This window comes from Plecotus auritus, assembly GCF_963455305.1.
Source record: "Plecotus auritus genome assembly, chromosome: 9".
NCBI lineage: Eukaryota > Metazoa > Chordata > Mammalia > Chiroptera > Vespertilionidae > Plecotus > Plecotus auritus.
The window spans coordinates 92,919,782-92,938,538 of NC_137783.1; the positions used below are offsets into that span (position 1 = coordinate 92,919,782).

Sequence of the window (18,757 nt, forward strand, 5' to 3'; positions counted from 1 at the left end):
GTCACCCCAATAAATTCAATTTAAAAAAAAGACAGGCATTTAATTCTCACAGAAGCACTTAAAAAACTTCCTCAGATAAGCATTTAAAACATCCAAATGCATGGGTCAAATTCAGAACATAAATTTAGACTTCTAAAAAGATTAATCATTTCTATGCTGTTTCAAGAATAAACACTTGCTGAATAGGCATGACAAAAGTGAAGCTGAAACTATGAAGCCAGTTTTCATTATACATATTCTGCAGGTCTGCAACAATCACATTTTCAACGCTGCTTGACAATAGGGTCATGAGTTCACCTTTGAATCAACACTCTGCGAAGCCAACAAGTGCTATGCTAAATAAATATTTAATGAGTTGAATTCTAGAATTTACAGAGCACAAATTAGGAAAGTGATTCATTTCTTTTAGGCTATTTTCTAATTGATTAAAATATTTAACTTTTAATAAATTCATCACTAGTAAAAATTTTAGAACAGCAATATATTATTAGTGAGAATAGCTTCACCCAACCTGAATTTGAAACAAGAGGTAAAAGAAAGTGGGGAAATTTGAAATCATATGACTCAGAGGCTATTATTTTCACATTCTTCACACCTCCTTACTTTGAGCCCATTCACTAATAATTCTGTAATGCTAGTGGTTAAGTCTGTCAGTAGTGGTCAGAGTGAGAATTTAATTCTTACTTGAGCCAAATGGATCTTTTTCATTGCTTGGAAACCCCGTACATGTGCCTTTTCAGTCTGCTCCATTCTCTCTTTCTCTGCTTGTTTTTGTGCTTCTTTCAGTCTTTTAGCTTCTTCTTCAGCAGCCAAATGAGGATCTGGCTAGCAGTCAATCAGTAACATTTTAGGCAATTTAAAAGTGTAAAACAAACCAATAATTAAAAAAACAAAACAACTTTAAAATCATGTTTTACTACTTAGATAAAATTAAATGATAAGCCCTAACGGGTCTGGCTCAGTGGATAGAATGTCAGCCTGCAGACTGAAGGGTCCCAGGTTCTATTCTAGTCAAGGGTACATGCCTGGGTTGTGGGCTCGGTCCCCAATGGGGGGGTGTGCAGGAGGCAGCCGATCAATGATTCTCTCTCATCATTGATGTTTCCATCTCTCTCTCCCTTTCCCTTCCTCTGTGAAATCAATAAAAATTATTTTTTAAAAAATTAAATAAGAGTTGAATGCCCACAGCATGTATCTATGACAAAGATGAAATTGTTACTGTAAAGTTTTACAAGTTGTTAACTTCAAACCAGATTACACTATAACAGTGATTTTCAACTGGTGTGCCACAGTAAGTTTCAAAACATGCAATACCTAACTATTTATTTATTCAGGAGCGCTGACCTCTTTCCTTACATTGAAAAAAAAAAGACAACAGCCAACACACAATAGCTGTCCGGCGTGAATGAATCAAAATTATACCTTTTTTTTTTGCCAGATCAGCAAAAAATGTAATATATTTTTTGATATGCCACAGAATTTTAGTAATTAGACTATGTGTGCCATGAGATGAAAAAGGTTGAACATTGCTGCATTATACTTATCCAAAGGCATTTCTCTATCATTTTTTGTTAAGTAGAGAAATCCCATTAAAACAACTGATGCTGAAAGGTAGTAGTAAAGAAACCACAAACATCAAAAATCATGTAAGTCATTTAGGAAAACAATGAGATTTATTTTTGATTTTCAGCCAACGTCTGCTGCTTGGCTTCACCCTCAAGAAGACCAAATCACCAAAAACACCTACTTGAATATAATTTCTGGCTTCCTAGAACTTGCACACAACCAATGATTATGTGATTGTAGTCAGCCATCACATTCATTAACATAACAATAGTAATACTAAAGAGGGGGAGAGGCACATAACCTGGATTCTTACATCTGAATATTCATTTTCAAATCTTGGTAAACATTCCAAATGTAACTTTAAGTACAAATCTTCTATGTATTTTATATGTTGAAATTGTATTCGTCAGTTGAAATAATTAATGATGAATATGAAAACTATCTATCTATCTATCTATCTATCTATATATATATATATATATATATTTAAAAGCCTAAGCAACCAGTTGACTGGTAGCTACAATGCAGTGACCACCAGGGGGCAGACACTCAACACAAGAGCTGCCCCCTGGTGGTCAGTGCGCTCCCACAGTGGGAGCACCACTCAACTGACCAATGGGCACCAGACACTGGGCTCATGGCTGGCGAGCGCAATTGTTACAGCGCGAGCCTCTCCTGCAGACACTCCCCCTGAATGCCCACCCCCATCGGGACCAGGATCGGGACTGGGCGCGAGCCCACGGCCCCTTCTCGGTCATGGGCATGCTGGTATCGCCCTAGGATGGATGCGCGGAGACCACAGCGGAGTGGCAGCGAGCCTACTAAGCAGTGGCAGCAGCAGGTGCAGCGGAACCAGGGTGAGCGTGAGTGGCACAGTGCTCAGCCTGGGCTCAGACTCCTCCCTGGCCGCCTGCTGCTTCGCACACTACTACATCCCTTAGAGAGTGTAGGACTGCTGGTTTCAGCTGATCCCCACAGGCCAGGCCGAGGGACTCCACTAGTGCACGAATCCATGCACCCAGCCTCTAGTTAAGTATATATGTAAATTTAAAGCTCTCCAACAGTGAAATAAATAGGTAAAGAGACTGACATTAATATATTAAGAGTGCAATGTCCAAACAACTTTATAAAAAAATATTATATAAGTCCTAGCTGGTTTGGCTCATGGATAGAGTGTCAGCCTGCGGACTGAAGGGTCCCAGGTTTGATTCCAGCCAAGGGCACATGCCTGGGTTGTGGGCTCGATCCTCAGTATGGGGCATGCATGAAGCCGCCAATCAATGATTCTTGCTCATCACTGATGTTTCTATCTCTCTCTCTCTCCCTCTCCCTTCCTCTCTGAAATCAATAAAAAAATATATTTAAAAAAGTTTCCAAATATAGAGATTAAAATATATTTTAAATAAGTTAATTAAAAATATTATATAACTTTTTTTAAAAATAATCCTCACCCAAGAATATTTTTCCATTGATATTTAGAGAGAGTGAAAGGGGAGGGAGAGACAGAGAGAAACAAGGATGTAAGGGAGACACATCAATTGGTTGCCACCGGCATGCCCCTGACCAGGGCCAAGAGCCTGCAAGGGAGGTACGTGTCCTTCCCTGAACTGAACGGGGACCTTTCAGTCCACAGGCCAACGCTCTCACCACCAGCTAGGGTAAAAATATAACTTTTGAGCCAATAAATATTTATGCAAATCTAAATACACCAGACAAAACAACCAAGATTCTATTAAATCAAAATTATATTTGCTATAAAATTATAGTGCATTAACATGCATAAATTATACAAAATAACCTTTACGGAACAGTATTTCATTCCATTTAGGCCAGGAGGTTTAAGAAAAAAAGTTGTTTTGAAATTTTTCACACCATTTAAGGGTAAATTCAAAGCAAAATGCCAATTTTGATAAAGCAAAATTTTAAGGGAGGGAAACTTTAAAATATACAACATTCATGATTAACATGTTAAATCCAAACACAATCTATACTAATAAAAGGGTAATATGCTAATTAGAGTGGATGTCTTCCGGAAGTCCACCTGGACAAAGCCACAGTGGCTGTGAGGGCCGAGGGCAGGCAGCAGCAGCAGCGGCTGTGAGGGCCAAGGGCAGGCAGCCATGGCGGTGGCTGCAAAGGCCAAGGGCAGGCAGCCATGGCGGCGGCTACAAGGCCCGGGGCTCAGACAGCTGTGGGCTCAGGCAGCCGTGAGCCCCAGCGGCTGCGAGACCCTGGGCTCAGGCAGCCGTAGCAGGGTGATAGGGGCAGCGCCTTCCCCTGATTGGCCTGGTCCCGTGGGGAGTGGGCCTAAGCCATCAGCAGGACATCCCCTGAGGGCTCCCAGACTGAAAAGGGGCAGGCCGGGCTGAGGGACCCTCCCTCCAGTGCACAAATTTTTGTGCACCAGGCCTCTAGTGAGGAATATAAAGGATATACAGAGTTAGAGAAAAATTAGGTAACCCCAACTTTTTGTTTGTTTGTTAATCCTCACCACAGGGTATGTTTTCCATTGACTTTTAAAGAGAGTGGGAGATGCCCTGGCCCGTTTGGCCTGTGAACTGAAGGGTCCCAAGTTCGATCCCAGCCAAGGGCACATGTCCGAGTTGCGGGCTCGATCCCCGATGAGGGGTGTGCAGGAGGCAGCCAATCAATGATGTTCTCTCATCATTGATGTTTCTGTCTCTCTCCCCTTCTCCTTCTCTCTGAAATCAATAAAAATATATTTAAAAAAATAATAAATAGCCCTAACCGGTTTGGCTCAGTGGATAGAGCGTCGGCCTGTGGACTGAAGGGTCCCAGGTTTGATTCCAGTCAAGGGCATGTACCTTGGTTGTGGGCACATCCCCAGTGAGGGATGTGCAGGAGGCAGCTGATTGATGTTTCTCTCTCATCGATGTTTCTAACTCTCTATCCCTCTCCCTTCCTCTCTGTAAAAATCAATAAAACAACAACAAGAAAATAATAATAAATAAATAAATAAACAAAGATAGTGGGAGGGAGGGGTAGAGAGAGGGAGGGAGGAAAGGAGAAAGAGGGAGAGAGGGAGAGAGAGAGAGAGGGAGAAACATCAATGTGGGAGAGACACATCGATTGGCTGCCTCCTGCACCTGTGCTGACCAGGGCCAGGGATCGAACCTGCAACCCAGGTATATCCCTTAACCAGGAATTGAACCAGAGACCCTTGGTGCACAGGCCACCTCTCTAACCACTGAACACACCGGCCAGGGCAGGTACCCAAAGTTTTATTCTTACTGCCCAAACATCAAAAAATGATTTTATAAGAACGCTTTAGGAATACAATCCTTTATAGATTTGTGTCAGTGCAATTAAAAATTTAAACAAAAATCTAGTTGAAATAATTAAGATTCCACTCAGTAGCTGATCTCAAAAGATGTGTGGAAATTTGCAAAAACTGTGAATCCCAAGCAAAAACTCTTTTTAGAAAACATGTTTCTAAAACTTTTTTCATGAATTGTAATCTGCAGTGCATATAATAATAAGTATTAAATATGCTACTTCTGCATCTTATACATCAGACATTTAGACAAATTTTTAAATTGATGAATTTAACTTTTCTGTTTTACTTGTCTGCAGACATTCCTGGGTCTCACAGTAACCAATATAATGGCTACAATAGAAAAAAATACTCCTAGAATGAAAAATCCATTTTTAAACTATGCAACTGTCAATGACAAAAGAAAAAATATGATGAAGGGCATCAGTAATTTAGGAATTTAGTTTAGTTGTGTATATAGAAAGTAAATGTAGCAAAACATAATTCAGAGAATTACTGGCTCCAGCAGGAATATAGCAGGCCACTTTCATCATTCTTCAGCCAAAGACAAATTTAGTGGCATACAAGAGTTTAGAACTAAGTTATCAGGATATTCAAACAACACATATTAGAAGCTCTTACATGATAAAAAAGTTGACTGAACAAGTAGTTTATTTGCAAAAAGCTGATGAAGAAATATTATTATATTTGCATTATTTACAGAAGAAATGGAACAATAGAAAAATGATTAAATTATATGATTTAATATTAAGTACTTGTTAAATATCATGTTTTTAAAAGTGTATATGTTTTATATAGAGAGACTACAATGAATTCATTAATGGATTAACTACATTTCCTTTTGGTGATGAAATCATGGGTGTTTTTCCTATCATTTAGGCTGGCATCTATAATTGCAAAATTTTCACAAAGAGCATATATTATTTTGATTAAAAAAGTTTTAAGATTTGCTATTTTAAAATATAACCATCCAAATAGCTAACTCCTTTCATTCATATTAAACCTCATTCATATTAAACATGACACGATAATGCAAAACATATTTGAAATATTTTTAAAAACATTATTACTCTGTGATGGTTAGTTGAATAGTTCAAATTTTGAGATCTGGAAACAACTTACAAGAAACTAGATATAACTCAATTCAATGAACAGAGAAGTAATAAAATGAGGAAAATGAACAAACATTAAGTCAATCACCTGTTCTGTGTCTGTCTCTCTATTCACAAAAGCATAAAGATGATGGTAGGTAGAACTATTGGTTTTCACATTACAAATTCTCTTTACTTCAATGTTCTGAAAAAATGGAATATAGGAAATAGATTGTTAGGTTAAAAGAATTTTCATTTAAAGCTAGATTCAATAAAAAAAATTTATTTTGTATTTTCATCAGTTATTCTTACTTTTTTCACATGGGATCATGCTCTGTACTTCCATTAAAATGGAATTAGATTTAAAAGCTAGATTATATTTAGAAAAGAGTATTACAGAGGTGATGCTGTATAGTTTAATGCATCACATCAGGAGGCATATAATAAGTTGCTCTACTATTATTGATTCTAAGTTTGATTATTCGGTTATAGCACTTCATGCTCACTGATAAAGAGAAAGTTCTCTTTTCCTTTTTCAAACAGAAGTAGGCCAATGAATAAATGTAGAAGGATGAATAGATTCTGGTGCCAAAGTATCATCTCTCAGATTATTTGGTAATCCTATATAATAAAAGGCTAATATGCAAATCAACCAAATGGCAGAACAACCGGTCACTATGACGTACACTGACCACCAGGGGGCAGATACTCAACGCAGGAGCTGCCCCGGTGGTCAGTGCACTCCCACAGGGGGAGCACCAGAAGCCGGGCTCATGGCTGGCAAGGGCAGAGGCAGGAGCCTCTCCCGCCTCCGTAGCAGCGCTAAGGACTGCGAGAAGGTGCAGGCTGGGCTGAGGGACTCCGTCCCCCTTCCTCCCAGTGCACGAATGTTGTGCACCGGGCCTCTAGTTGAAGAGAAAAATATACCTTTATGATGGATATCTCTTGTAGACATGACCATAACCAAGCCAGATAAATACAGAACATGAGAAACTAGTCTAGTCTCTTCAAACCAGTCCCTTCAAAAAGTCTGAAATAAAAAGACTTGGGGTAGGTATTGTTCTACATTAATAGAGACCAAAGAAATAAAACAAGCAGAAGCAATAGGTGAACCTTGGCTTGGATCCTGGTTTGAAAAAAAAAGTCCTAGCTGGTTTGGCTTACTAGATAGAGGGCTAGTCTGGGGACTAAAGGGTCCCGGGTTTGATTCTGGTCAAGGGCACATGCCTGGGTTGTGGGCTCGATCCCCAGTGGGGAGGGGGGGTGCAGGAGGCAGCCGATCAATGATTCTCTCTCATCATTGATGTTTCTAGCTCTCTCTCCCTTCCTCTCTGAAATTAAAAAAAAAAAAAAAGCTGTAAGACAAGACAATTTAGGGGCAATTGGAAAATTCTGATTACTGACTAAATATTAAATGGATTTAAGGAATTAATGTTAATTTTCCTAAGGTGTTACTGTGATTGCATAAGAGAATATCCTTATTCTTACAAAAAGCATGCGTAAGTATTTAGGGTGAAATGTCATCTCTACAATTACATTCAAATGTATACATATATGCACAACTATTTGAAATCTATACACAATGCAAATGGCTATTCATTGTACTCTTCTGACTTCTCTTATTTTGAAAATTTTCATAATAAAAAGTTGTGGGGGGGAGTCTACATCCAACATATAATTCATATTTGCTAAATCATACAGTTTTTCTTGCTTTTTGTAAATTTTTTACTTTGGTTTGCCAGGAACTTTAGGAATTATAACAACGGTAAATCACAGGATCACGGATAAAATACCTGTCTTTTAACATGGTACTGAGGGAGTGACTGAAATCTAACTCTTCCATTTGAATGTTGGATCAAATGTTACATGGCAGATGGCTCAACATAAAAGCAGGAAGGCTGACAACATTAAATGCTTAAGAGGTGAATACTGGGTACTTATATTGATCATACATACATAAAATATATGTGTATATACAACTAAATTAGACATTTTTGTTTTTGTGTAAGTTTTTCCTTTTCTAATTAACTTCTTAGGTAAAAATAACTAATTTTGATAATCATCCAAATAGCCATCCCAATAACCACCAAAAGCTAATGTAAACAAGAGAACTGATACCTTTTAATTTCCACTTTACTTAATAAAATTGTTCAAAATGATATTTTGCATAATCTTATATAAACTTATTAATTTACATATCTAATCTCTTTATCTTATAATATGGTAACTATCTACAATGGCCAAATCCTAAATGTGGAAAAGTCTACAGAGCAAATAATCCAGTTTTTAAAAAATAAATAAAGGGCACCTTTTTAAGATAAAAGACATCTACAGGTTTTCAAGTAACCAAAAATATTTTTAGATAACTGGGAAAAACTGAACACAGGCTGTGTTTTAATATATTTTTATTGATTTCAGAGAGGAAGGGAGAGGGAGAGAGAGACAGAAACATCAATGATGAGAATCACTGATTGGCTGCCTCCTGCATACCTCCCTACTGGGGACTGAACCCGAAACCCAGACATGTGCTGTGACCAGGAATGAAACCCACCTCTTGGTTCACAGGTCGACACTCAATCACTGAGCCACACTGGCTAGGTCACACACTTTATTTTAGATTATATTCGGAACAATATTAGTATTGTGCTAAAAAAAAAAAAGTCCTAATACAGTAGAGATACATACTATTTACTCCAGATATATGCATGTGTTACTTGTACAATTAAAATTAAGTTAGGCCCTGGTCGGGTAGCTCAGTTGGTTAGATCACTATCAGGATATGCCAAGGTTGTGGGTTTGATCCCCAATCAAAGCACATATAAGAATCAACCAATGAGTGCATAAACAAGTGGAACAACAAATCCATGTTTCTCTCTCTCTCCTTAAAAATCAATAAATTAAAAAAAAAATAAGTTAAAGCAAATGATATTTTGACCTGCACTGAATTCTAATAGTAACCTAGTTCTGAATTCTAATTATAACCTAGTTCTTCTTAACACTCAAAGTAATTCACCTCAAAAAGAGTTGGAGGAGGAGGTGGCAGACTTGTAATTTTGGCAGACCTTTCTTTTTCTGCAAGCAGTGCTTCCTTTCGAGCTTTTATGTGCCTTAAAAAAAACAAAAGACGGCATAAATTACTTTCTCAGACAGTATTATTTTACATCCCTGAAGATTAAAATATAAAAGCCACAGGATCTCAAGAAATCCTCCAATCTGATCCCATAAGCTCAGTGTGTTATTTAATAAACAGGGTATACACAGCAGATATTAAGAAATTGTTTACCAAGTGTAAGAGATATATCTAAAGACATAAAGCTCTACAGTGGGGACTAGTCCAATGAACATCTAATGTTCTTTAGTTTAGGGTTTAAAAAAAAAGAAATATTGATAAAGATGGGCCACTACATAAAATGACTATTGTTGACTAGTAACAGGCTCTTTCATTTTTACAATATGCAAAAATACTCATTAATGACTTCCAAAGAGTCTATAACCTTTTAATATTCTTAATTGCAATGATATTTTTTTCTTTTTTTTCACATCAGAGGCAGAGATTTTGGTTGACATGCATTCTGAACTAGCCATACATTTCTATATAATTTAGTAATTGTTGCTAAAGTCACTTGTTACTATGTTCACCTACCTAAGCACATCCCCCCACCACATTATTTTTAAAAACCAAATTAACAACTCAATGGATATACTGTGAATTTTTTTAAATAGGTGCTTAAACAATATCCAATGCAGCATCTACTTCTAACCATATCCGCTTCAGTGGAGAATATGATAAAAACTATTACTTTACCAGGTTTTTCGTTTAATCGACATTTCTTTTTGATTTTTCTGTACTTTCAGGGCCTCTTTATGCCTCAGTTCTGCTTTTGTTTTTCTTTCTGCTGCCCTCTGTGCCAGAGCATTCAAATCAGGTTCCTAAAAATAGATACAAGATGTTAAATCATGTAATTCAGGGTTAAAAGGTAGCATTACAGTATAATCTTTGGTTGCTTCCTAAGTCAGAGCAAAAATCATGAATGTGAATGACTGAAGTTTAGAAAACACTGCACTAAAGCACAAATAAATGAAGCTACAAAAATCTGATGTCAGAACTTAATGTCATTACTAAAAACCCAGACTAAAACCAGGGACCATGGAACATATTTGATTGCCACATTCTTTAAAGGTATTTCTTTTCCTCACTATTGGTTTGATATTGAAGACTTGCCTTATTTTGTGTGACTGTCTCTGGGACTGCAATCTAGAACAGGCATCTGTTGTTTTATTGTGCTTCACTTTACTGCACTCGATAGTATGGATTTTTACAAATTAAAGGTCTGTGGCAACCTGCTTTGAGCAAGTCCATTTTTCCAATAGGCTCAGATGATAGTTAGCATTAAAGTACTTTTTAATTAAGGTATGTACATTGTCTTTTAGACCTAATGCAATTGTACACTAATTAGAGTACCGTATAGTGTAAATATAACATTTATAAGCACCGGGAAACCAAACAATTCAAGTGATTCACTTCATTGTGATGGTCTGAGACCAAACTTGCAGTATCTCCAAGGTATGCCCATATTTTCCAATCATAAACATAAATAAAAATAAAAAACAACATAAGGTTAATGGCGCAGTCTGAAATACTGAGTTAAATTCTACTTTGCCTCTTTGAAAGTCATCAAAAAATTTTTACTCTGTGTAAATGAAATCCAAGTGTATATACATTCAACTATATATGTATTAGAGATATGAGGAATGATAATGAAATGAGAAATTTGAATTCAACCCACTGAATCTGTCCAAAATGCTCAAAAACAACAACTTCTGATTAAGAAAGTTACTATTTTTTTTTTTTTTTTTTTTTTACCCAGACAGTTAAAGACTGGAAGAGAATGAAACATTATAGGAAGATAGCCCTAGCTGGTTTGACTCAGTGGATAGAGCGTCAGCTTGAGGACTGAAGGGTCCCATGTTTGATTCTGGTCAAGGGCATGTACCTCAGTTGCAGGCTAGATCACCGGTCCTGGTGAGAGCTCGTGCGTGAGGCAATTCTACGCATCTCTCTCACATGGATGTTTCTCGCATTGTCTTTCCCCCTCCCTTCCATTCTCTCTAAAAATCAGTAAGAGCCCTAGGTGGCTTGGCTCAGTGGATAGAGCATCAGCCTGTGGACTGAAGGGTCCTGGGTCCATTTCTGGTCAGGGGCACATGCCCGGGTTGCGGCTGATCCCCAGTAAGGGGCGTGAAGGAGGCAGCCAATCAATGATTCTCATCATTGATGTTTCTATCTTTCCCTCCCTCTCTGAAGTCAATAAAAATATATTTAAAAAAAAATCAATGGAAAACTATCCTCAGGTGAGGATTAACACACACACACACACACACACACAAATTAAACATTACATGAAGATAGAGTTTACTTGACATGACTCTTATTAGGAAATGAACCTAGCAGCATTCTTAAATGACATTAAATTTAAAAAGTTCAGGCTGCCCAAAACAAATTTTATATATGAAAACATTTTTTTATCAGACAAACATTTAACAAGTATAATTTGCTTTTAACCAAAATTACTACCACAGACAGGCAGTCATATCATTGGTCACTTACATTTTCTTTGGCTTGTTGGTGTCCCTCTCCCATACTTCTTAAACTTGCCAAATACAGTTTTTCCAAGTTGTTTATTTTCTGAGTCTGTGATTCTTCCCATTCTGCCCTCAGTGCCTCTGCCAAATGATTAAATTGCCGATTTCTCCTTTGTTTTATATCTTCTCTTCTCTGTAAAGCGATATCCCTTTCTTGCTCTCGAACCTGAAGAATTAATATTTAGCAGATATATAAAAAAAGAGTACTTAAACCTTTTTTGAAAAGCTATTTGGAAACAGAAACTTAAATTAATTTTCTTTAGATTTATTCTCCTGAATATTCATTAGAGAAACTCTATGTAAAGCAAAAAAAAAAAAAAAAAAAAAATCCAAGTGATATAGGAAACAAACCCTAAAATTTCAAAACATCTTCTAAAGTTTCCTAAATAATTAGCTATAATATCCCTCAAGTCCTAATGGTACTGCCATTACCATTCTAATAACCTAATTTAAGAGGCTAAAATGGTTAAGCATGATTCAATAAAATGTATAGCCCAGATTAATATAGACAGAGCTAGATGAGAACTCCCTATTTGTGGTACATCATCCCCAATTTTAGGCAGAATGGCATCTAAAATATGCTTCACAAAGACTTAACTAACTTACTCTAAAGACTTCTAGAAAAGAAAAATTTACAACTCCATAATAAATTTGTTTCAGCAGCTAATACTCTTTTCATTAAGTCTTCAGTCATCCTAATCTTTATCAGGTAAACATCATTTAAAAAATATTTAAAGAAATATCTTCCAATAATTAGTGAGTCAACTCACCCCTATCCTCAAACTCTTCTTCAATATATTTACCATTTTGGTCTATTTTTCAAATGTTCCAAAACTAGTTAGTATGCAAGAATCAGGGCTTTTGTACAGCAAGAAAAGGTTTTTAAATGCAACATTTTACTTAGAACACTTTAATGTAAAAAATACTAATAATTGGGGGAAGATACAGAATTTGAAACTTTGTTCCAAATAAATCTTACCTGTAACAATCTTAACTTTCGTCTTCTCTCATAATCTTCTTTTAAAATGAAGGCTTCCTCATTAGGACTCAATCTCATCTTGCCAGCATTCACTACCTTTCTTTTCATTTCTGTGTTCTTTAAACAAAACGGTTCTGAATTTTTAACAAGGAAAAATGTCTATTAAGATAGGGCAGCAAAAGTAATTTTTAAAAAGTGTATTTGACAATTAAGGGCTGTGTACATGCAAATAACGTAATTTGGGTAAACAAAGTCCAAATTATTTACAAACATCATTATTAATGCAGCACTTAAATCAGTGGTTCTCAGATAGATGGGAAGGAGTAAGTGGAGGATAATTAGAAGTACTTGAAAAAAATGTTCTCCATCTACAGCAGATTATTGTTTACCTTTTCTGGGACCTGACTTATTCCTAATTGGGATTTCCAATTTACTTAGCTTAAAGGCAAAAAAGCCCGAAGATTTAAAAAGATGTGTTAGCACAGAATAAATGTTTTCACAATTACTGCTGTAACTGCGAGGGCTCCAGGTCCCTAGATTCAACTTCCAATCTGTTATACACAACTTGATTACCTATCAACCCCTGAGCAGTAAACAATTCTTCAACAACTACAATGGGTTGATTTTTAAATAAATAATCATTTTCAAAAATCCCCTTGGAACAATTCTGTTGTTTGGATGAGTTAAGTGTTTAGATTTCCAGTTCTATACGTCTAGTGGTACTGTTTATACTCAGTATTCTCACTCTTCTCCCTAGTTTAACATGCCCCTATTTGGGGCAGTCTGCCAGAGAGAAATTGAAAAAATGTAAGAATCTATAAGTGTTTGTAATTTGAAAACCCTTCTTAGGTCATTCTGATACTTCCCCATTCCCATCACTGTCATTTTCAAGAATTTTGAGTATTCACTATTTCATTTGCTAGAGGATTATAGGAAAGCAAACATACATTTGTTTATTTTTACCTCCGTGTGACAGAACAACTGTTTTCTCTTGTATATAACTTAAAAAAAATTTAAACGTATTTGGAAATAATTTCAGACTTGGAATTCCCGTATACTCTTTCCCCAACTTCTTTAAATGTTAACATTTTATGTAACCACAGTACAATAATCAAAACTAGGAAATTAGCACTGGCACAATACTTTTTTTTTTTTGGCACAATACTTTTAACTAATCTATACAAAAAGTTAAAACCTTCAAATTTCACCAATTATTCCACTAATGTCCATTTTCTGGACCAGGACTCAATCCAAGGAAAATACACTGCATTTGATTGTTGTGGTACTCTGCAGATACCAAGGTGGGATTACGCCCACAAAGGTTTTTATTAGGGGAAATGCCTGCGTCAGAAAAAAATGGGGAGAAAGCTGGGAAAACTTCAGACTTCTATGCAAATCTGACACTGAGTGAAGGAGGGAGATAAGCTGGGTAGATGCCTCCTACATGGCCATGCAGTCTAAGGAAGGTCCAGCAAGCCCTCTGAGAGTGCCTTGTTTCTCAGGAACAGGCCTGCTATGCTCAGTTATTGGCAAGGCTCCATCGTTGGCAAGGAGCAGCACAGCGTCCATGCCAATGGACTTCAGAACGCAGGTGCTTCACATTCTCAAGGCTGCGGAGGCTGTCATGTCTCCTTCAACTCCTCTAATCTGGGACGGTTCCTCAGCCTGTTTTTCTTCTCAAAATCTTGACGTTTTTAAAAAACACTGGCCAGTCAGTTATTTTGTAGAATGTCTCTCAATTTGGATCTGTTTAATCTCTTCTTGTGGTTTAATGAGGTTATGCATTTTTGCCAAGACCACCACAGAAGTGATAATGCAGCCTTCTCAGTGCACCACATCAGGAGGTAAATGAAGTGAACCTGTCTTCCTACTGGCGCTGTGAATTTTGATCAGGTGGTTAAGGTGGTATCTACCTACCAGATTTCTCCACTGTAGTTACTACTTTTCATTTGTAAGTGTCTGGTGGAGAGAGAGTTGAGGCTTTGTAAGTATGTGCTGCTCATCAAACTTCTGCCCATTACGTTTAGTATCCATTGATGATTGATGTCTGAAACAATTACTGTGCCATTTATCAAGCGGTATTTTCTGTTTACATTATTCCTTCTAGGCTTACATTTGAAGACCTTCTAAGAGGAAGAGTTTCCCCTGCTCCCTCACTTATTCATATGAAAATGGATTTTTGAAATCCTATGTATTATTGCTATACAATAAGAAAGATACTACTTATCTTGCAAGATTTTGTTCAGATTAAATGGCACCTGACACATTGTAATCACAAAATTAATACCAGACTTAGATGACTGGGTTCAAGACCCAACACTGGAACTTAAAGCAGGAAGACTCTGGCCAAGTCACCTAAGTCACTTTGGCCTCCTTTTCCTAAACAATGCAAACAATGGGAGTAACCCCAAAAGGCTGTCCTGGTGATTATGTGACTGAACGAACGTGACACGACCAAAGACTCGAACCTTCCCCAATGTTTTAAAAGCTCAATTTGGGGCAGGACTTAATGCTTAAAAAATTAAAGGTGACAGACACCAAAAAAGAGCACGCTCTCCGCAGGAAACGATGCCGGCGGTGCTCTCCATCGGCGACCAGGTTTCAGGCCAGGTCCAGGTGACCTCGGGCGAGAGTATGCAGGACGCACAGAGCAGGGTGCAGCAGCACAGCGGAGGCGCTCCCGGCGGCCCACTATCCTTGGAATTTCCGGGACTCCGCGTGACCGGGCCCGGGAGAGGTGCAGAGCCACACGCGCAAAGGGCCCGGGGCCGCCTCTCGCGCGAGCGGACGGGTCTGGGCGGACCGCGCCTCGGGTCCCGCAGCTGCTCGGAGCCGCAAGCCCACGCGGGCCTGGGAGAGCGGCCGCCGAGGCCGGGCACCGCGGTCCTGGCGGCGTTCGCGGCGCCGCTCCCGCTCGGCGTCCCCCTCCCCGGCGCACCCCCAGCTCCCAGGCTTCCGGGATCGTGCACGCCCGGGTCGCGGCGAGGCGGTGCGGTCGTCACTCACCTGAGAGCCGGGGGCCGGGAGCCAGGAGGCGTAGCTCCGCCAAGGAAGGTCCGGGCGGCCACCGCCGCTCAGCTTCCCAACAGCCGTTCGTGCGCCTGCGGGACGGCCATCGCCGAGCCACCGTCATTTCCGTCATTCAAACCGCCCGCCAATGGCGGGGCCAAACCGCGGGAATCCGCTTGTTCCCGCCTCCCCCGGGGGCCGCCGGGACGGCCGCGCACGCGCACTCGCACTCCCACGCGCACGGGGACCCGCTGGACCTCAAGTAGAGCCCTTTTGTTTCTCACTACGCGGCTCTAAAGTTTCACTTTCTGTCGCTCAACATGCTGTTTTCACACGTTAGGAGACAGAGGTCGCGAATGGGGAACATAATTGTCCAGAACCGCGAGGGCGGCTGTAGATCCTGAAGATTTGCATCCGTTTGTGTAGTGACTACACACTTGGTTTGGTACGAGGACGCTAGTCTGATGCTTCCTTTAAGGGCCTCCAGCTCGTACTACAGGAAACCATATCCGAGACTCTGTGCCTCCCGAGGTCCGACACACCTAGAGCATGTCAAGGATTTATCTGCTGTAAACAAGCTACAATCAGAAAGGGGATGAGTACAGTGTCCTATTTATTGTGCCAAGCACAGTGTGCCACATGAAAGGGAGATGTGGGTATATGAATTATGGCCTTTATACTAGATTGTGTGGTCTAGTTAACCATACATACTAGGAAACAAAGGATTAGGAAATGGGGAGTGGGGGAGAGGGAAGTTGCTGGCATGATCAGTTCTGGCTTCCTCCTGTGGAAGAGGGAGTGAAGATTGAAGGCGGGGCGGGGTGCGGGCACCAGTGAGGATGCTGCTGCAGGAAGTGAGAGATGATGGCACTGTGAATGGAGAGAGGTGGGTAGGTTTAAGAGACCAATAGGATGCCAAATAGTAGGAACTGGTAGTTACATAAGCATGGAAGTCAAAGGAGGAGAAATCAACCTTGATACCCAATCCCATATTTGACAACTAAGTGGATGGGGATAACATCCTAACTACAACATGGGAAGAAGAGCAGTTTTGAGGGAGGAGGTAAGCTTTCAGTATTTTCATTTTGTGGTGTTTATGGGATATTTAGACAAAGGAATACATTGCAGAAACATTTAGGAGGCAAAATTAGCAGTACTAACAAACAATTTTAATTGCATGTGAGGTTGAGGGAAAAGGGAGAGTGAAGTTAACTTCACAGGCTACTTACCTTGGGGAGCAATGTTGATGATGGTGCCACCAACCAAAGATGAAATCAAATGGGAGTCAGTGAAGTGACAAGGTGATGAGCTCAGCTCTGGACACCTTGAACTTCACATGCCTGTGGAGCACCCAGTGATGTGCAGTAAACAGATGAGTGCAATGGTAGCCCACATTTTCTTAGTAATACTTACCCTGCTATCTTCATAGGGTAGTTGTGAGACTCAAGGTGCACAAATCATATGAGAGCATTTTGTAAGCTCTAAAGAGGTAGTTTAACAACTATTTTATTTTTTTCTGTCCAGCACCTTTCTGCCCTCTTCTGGTACAGACCCAGCCCTCCAGACCACAGGTGTAGGCATGTAATGAAGACTGGGCAAATTGTAGTACCCTATCTCCCTTGCTATTGGGATGACCAAGGGATGGGTACATACTCTAAACTGGGTCAATCAGAGTCTTCCACGTGAATTTTTCTTACCTGAGCCATGAGGGACAGATATTTTCCTGTCTGGACTCATGTTAGGATATGAAACTGGAGCTTCCCCAAATGACCCACCATGTGGGCTCCCATAAACTGGTCTGAAAGAAAGAGTCTGACATTCAGCAAGGAACACACAGAAAGAATCCTGATAGTGGACTTGAACTGGGATCCAGCTTTCCCTGATGTCAGCCCATTCTGTAAGTCACTGATAGGAGTCATTACATCACTCCCTTTTACTTAAGCTGCTTTGAGTGGGAGTTTCACTTTTTTGCAAATTAAAAGAGGCTGTAGATTTATATTTAAATTCTTGCAGACAAACAGCATCTGGGCATCTTGGGAAATACTATAGCAGTGGTCGGCAAACGGCGGCTCGGCTCGTGAGCCACATGCGGCTCTTTGGCCCCTTGAGTGTTCTAATGCCACTTCTTCAAAATAGACCCGCCCAGGCCGAAAACGCACTGTACGTGCGCGCCCGCACGTGGTATTTTGTGGAAGAGCCACACTCAAGGGACCACTGTACTATAGAATAAAAGTTAAGATCTTGGACTTAGATACCAACTGCCTGGATTTAAATTTCTGGCTTAGCAAGTCTGTGACCTTGAACTAGTTCCTGAACCTCCCCAGAAGTCATTTTTCTCATCTTTAAAGGGGATGTAGTAATAGCACTCAAGAGGTTATTGTGAGGTTTAGAGCTCTTAAGACAGTACCTGGCACAAAGTGTGCACTAAACATTATCTTTTTTCACTTTTATTTTAATACATTCATTTTAGACCACAGGAGGCAAAGAACCCCAACAACTTTTTATTGTGTTTATTGGTGTTTTGGGTTTAAATTTTAGTCAGGTCCTTTTGGCCTAGGCTAGGGAGAAGTATGTATGTTAAGCTTCTAGTGTTGTTACCACACTAGGAATGAACGTTAATAAACAGTGATCAAGAGGAAGAGTTGCCCCTAGGAAGTAATGGCTTTAGTGTGACTGGTCACCATGTAATGCTGCCTCATCTCAGAGTGCAAATGAAGCCAGTTAGGATTGCAGCCCTTTAAGGTGTGTCTGTGATGCTAACAGTTTCACTGTTCTGACTTTCCTTTCATCTTTATCCATATCGAATATGAGAGACTGACATTAAAGTGTGTGTGGTAGGGGAGTGTTACATATGTAAAAAGACAGGATGCCTAAATGAAAAGGGGAGAAAAAGGAAATTATTTACAACCCAGAAGAGTATGTAGCAGTCGGGGAGGATTGGGTGGGGTGGGGAAGAGTTTTGCAGCTGTAGTTGGAAGATGTGGATTTGAACATCTGCTTGATCAACAGTTAATCTCTCTGAGGTTCAATCTCTGTAAAGCAGGGATAAAAATACCCCAAATGTATTGAGCATTCTACGTGCCAGGAATTTTAATACCCATCCTATCTAATAGAGCAGTTGTAAAGACCAAACAGAAAAAACTGTAAATATCCTACATAGAAGCATATAATCTA

At 39.4% G+C, this 18,757-nt stretch overlaps 1 protein-coding gene across 6 annotated transcripts in view; it reads right to left on the reverse strand.

Annotated features, from left to right (window-relative positions):
- CEP295 (centrosomal protein 295) overlaps window positions 1-15,733 on the reverse strand; it is a 56,293-nt gene extending 40,560 nt beyond the window's left edge. For 5 of the 6 annotated variants that reach the window (XR_013959136.1, XM_080643075.1, XM_080643074.1 and 2 more), the window contains exons 1-7: window positions 15,581-15,733; window positions 12,575-12,708; window positions 11,561-11,761; window positions 9,758-9,882; window positions 8,966-9,059; window positions 6,062-6,157; window positions 685-825 (exon numbers count right to left, since the gene is read on the reverse strand). Coding sequence is in view for 5 of the 6 variants with exons in the window: in XM_080643075.1 (XP_080499201.1) it covers window positions 685-825; window positions 6,062-6,157; window positions 8,966-9,059; window positions 9,758-9,882; window positions 11,561-11,761; window positions 12,575-12,708; window positions 15,581-15,716 (927 nt within the window). In the remaining variant the exon portion in view is untranslated. Of the gene's footprint in view, window positions 1-684; window positions 826-6,061; window positions 6,158-8,965; window positions 9,060-9,757; window positions 9,883-11,560; window positions 11,762-12,574; window positions 12,709-15,580 lie in introns of those variants that run through there. The other variant, XM_080643076.1, reaches the window with a different exon arrangement.
- Window positions 15,734-18,757: the final 3,024 nt, after the last annotated feature.